The 2,886-nt window shown below is 35.2% G+C and overlaps 1 protein-coding gene across 1 annotated transcript; it reads right to left on the reverse strand.

Annotated features, from left to right (window-relative positions):
- Window positions 1-816: 816 nt before the first annotated feature.
- Window positions 817-1,980, reverse strand: LOC141618722 (uncharacterized). The gene has a single exon (XM_074435804.1). It carries the CDS (start codon window positions 1,978-1,980, stop codon window positions 817-819), a length of 1,164 nt encoding a protein of 387 aa, XP_074291905.1.
- Between the last annotated feature and the right edge of the window lie 906 nt (window positions 1,981-2,886).

A 2,886-nucleotide genomic window follows, 5' to 3' on the forward strand; every position in this document is an offset into this window, starting at 1 on the left:
TCTGGCACTTTAACACCATGCAAACATTCACAAAACTCTATTTCCTCCTTTTTTGAGAGTGCATGGGCAGCAGGAGGCAAATAACTCCGTCCTCCCTTCTCTTGCGGGGCCAACTCGGGTCGAATTTTCATATCCACCATATCCTTCCTAGCTGCCACGTTGTCTTTTGACTTATTTGGGACATTCAAAAGAGTGTTGATAATATTGTCACAAACATTCTTTTCTATATGCATAACATCCAAACAATGTCTTATGGAGAGTTCCCGCCAATATGGGAGTCGCTTAAAAAGAGGAGAGATCTTTTTGTATCCACGAGATGCTAATTTAGAACCCTTTTTTCCCATATGTAATTTTAATATCTTTCACCTTTTGATATACATCATGACCGCTTAATATCTTAGGACATGGACGATGATCAGGTTTTCCATTGAAAGCTTTTTGTTGCTTGCGATATGAATGATCTTCCTCCAAAAATTTACGGTATCCTAAGAAAGCTTACTTTCGAGAAAACCTCAAATAAGAAGAGTCAACATCTTCTGCACACAAGGGGCACGCCTCTTTCCCATGCACAGTATGTCCACAAAGATTACCGTATGCAGGAAAATCAGATATAGTGCATAATAACATTGCTTTCAAATTGAAAAATCTATTTTGGTACGCATCAAAGACTTCTATTCCTTCATCCCATAGTGTTCTCAAATCGTCAAGAAGGGGCGCCAAGTAAACATCTATATCATTACCCGGTTATTTGGGACCAGAAATCAATAAGGACAGCATCAAATACTTCCTTTTCATGCACACATATGGAGGTAAATTTTAAATAGCTAAAAGCACAGGCCAAGTGCTATGTTGACTACTTAAATTCCCAAAAGGATTCATCCCGTCAGTAGAGAGTGCAAGTCGAAGATTTCTGGGTTCTTTCCTGAATTCGGGATACTTGGCATCAATGTGTTTCCACTCTAAACCATCAGCCGGGTGTCTCAACTTGCCATCATTAACTTTTGCATTTTTATGCCATGTCAACAACTTTGCATCTTCCTTATTCGCAAAGAGTCGTCGCAACCTGGGTATTATCGGAAAATACCACAAAACTTTTGATGGGATCCCCTCCTTCTTTTTATATCGCCATTCATTACAAACTGGACAATGAGTGAAACTCTCATATTCCTTGCGATATAATATACAATCATTAGGACATGCATGAATCTTCACATATTTCATACCAATTCCTCTAAGTATCTTCTTGGCTGCATATGTACGATTAGGAAGAACATTATCTTCTGGAAGCATGTCCTTCAATAATTCGAGGAGCTGGGTAAAACTTTTATCACTCCACCCATTAGTTGCTTTCAAATTATATAGCTTAACAACGGCTGGCAATTTTGTATAATTCTTACAACTCTTATACAAAGGCATTTCAGCGTCTTTTAGCTTCTCTAATACAATGGTTGTGATGTCATCTAAATTAGTAACATCGGGTTCTTCATCTTCACCTAGAATGTCATCTATATCAGCGGGATCATGATCTACGTAAGGGTTATCTTCTTCAAGACCGTCCTCAATTAACCGATCTCGTAATATTTTCTCTAATTCATCATCATCAAACTCGTTAGCGGTCACAGAATTCATATCACAAGAATTCATATCCCAGTCCGAATCTTTCAGTGAGTCGATACCTTTTTCTATAGGAAGACTTCCCCCCTCAATCTGAGTCTCTCCCATATTTTCCTCCATTCTCTGTACCACTCTAGACTCCCCATGAAACCTCCAAAGTTTATACTTTGAATTAAATTTATGTTTTTCTAAATGGATTTTAACATTCGAGAAGCTCATATATTTGATATTCAGACACATTTCACAAGGGCATGGCATATTAGACTTGTCTTTCACATTCTTTCTAACGAATTCATAAAATTCAGCTAAACCGGCATCATATTTAGGATCACCTCTTTTCCCATCCATCATCCACGTACGATCCATATTGTTTTATATAATAGAAAAAAGCAACTAATATTACAAATATATTTAATTTGACACTATATATGGGATATGGGCACTTGCTTTAAAAACTGATAGAACGGCTCTTTTGGAGCATGAAGATAGACAAACTTAGAGAAGCTGCAACAGAAAGAGACTGACAACTAGAATAGAAGTAAAATCAAGCACATCTTAATCTGATAAAGTAGCTAGTTTTAATAGACAATACACAGATGATTCAGGTCATAAACATGGCTAAAATTTATTTGGGTCTTTTGTCAAACTAACCATTCTGACAAAACTATTTACCAAATTAGCCATTTTATAAAATTATTTTCAAAACTAACCATTATTATAAATTTACCAACTTCAGTTATAAAATTATTTTCAAAACTAACCATAAGATTTACCAACTTCAGTTATAGGCTAAAAGTTTAAAACTTCCGCGATCCTAATTCCTGTAAGAGGGATGTCGATCGGGAATTAGTATATTGATGTTGGTATATACGCCTTTCAAATCATTTTACATGTACGTAATTTTCTACTTCTCTAGAGTGCAATGTTCCAGTCTATATACTTTTGCACAACACAAATCCAGAATTACACTTGATTTTTGCTGTTTTTTTTTCTTTTCTATTATTATACTACACAGTACACAGCAATAAATGAAAAAGAAATCCAAAACTTAAGTTAACTATATCACACATAGTCAAGTTAATTTATTCTATTCTATTAATAACTAATCTACATACTCTCTACTGGTAGTAGAATAATCGTATTCGTCGTATAGGTAGATATGTAACTATGCTTAATATAAAGGAGATGGATATGAGAAATGGAGGCTGGAAAACAATAGGTTGCAGGGAAGGAAGATGTTTATTTATTTTACTTTAAAATTGAATATTTTCA

Source organism: Silene latifolia, chromosome X (assembly GCF_048544455.1).
Source record: "Silene latifolia isolate original U9 population chromosome X, ASM4854445v1, whole genome shotgun sequence".
Taxonomy (NCBI): Eukaryota; Viridiplantae; Streptophyta; class Magnoliopsida; order Caryophyllales; family Caryophyllaceae; genus Silene; species Silene latifolia.

Excerpts from the sequence above, each read along its gene's own strand:
- LOC141618722 (XM_074435804.1), bottom strand. The coding sequence starts at position 1,980 with ATGGATCGTACGTGGATGATGGATGGGAAAAGAGGTGATCCTAAATAT.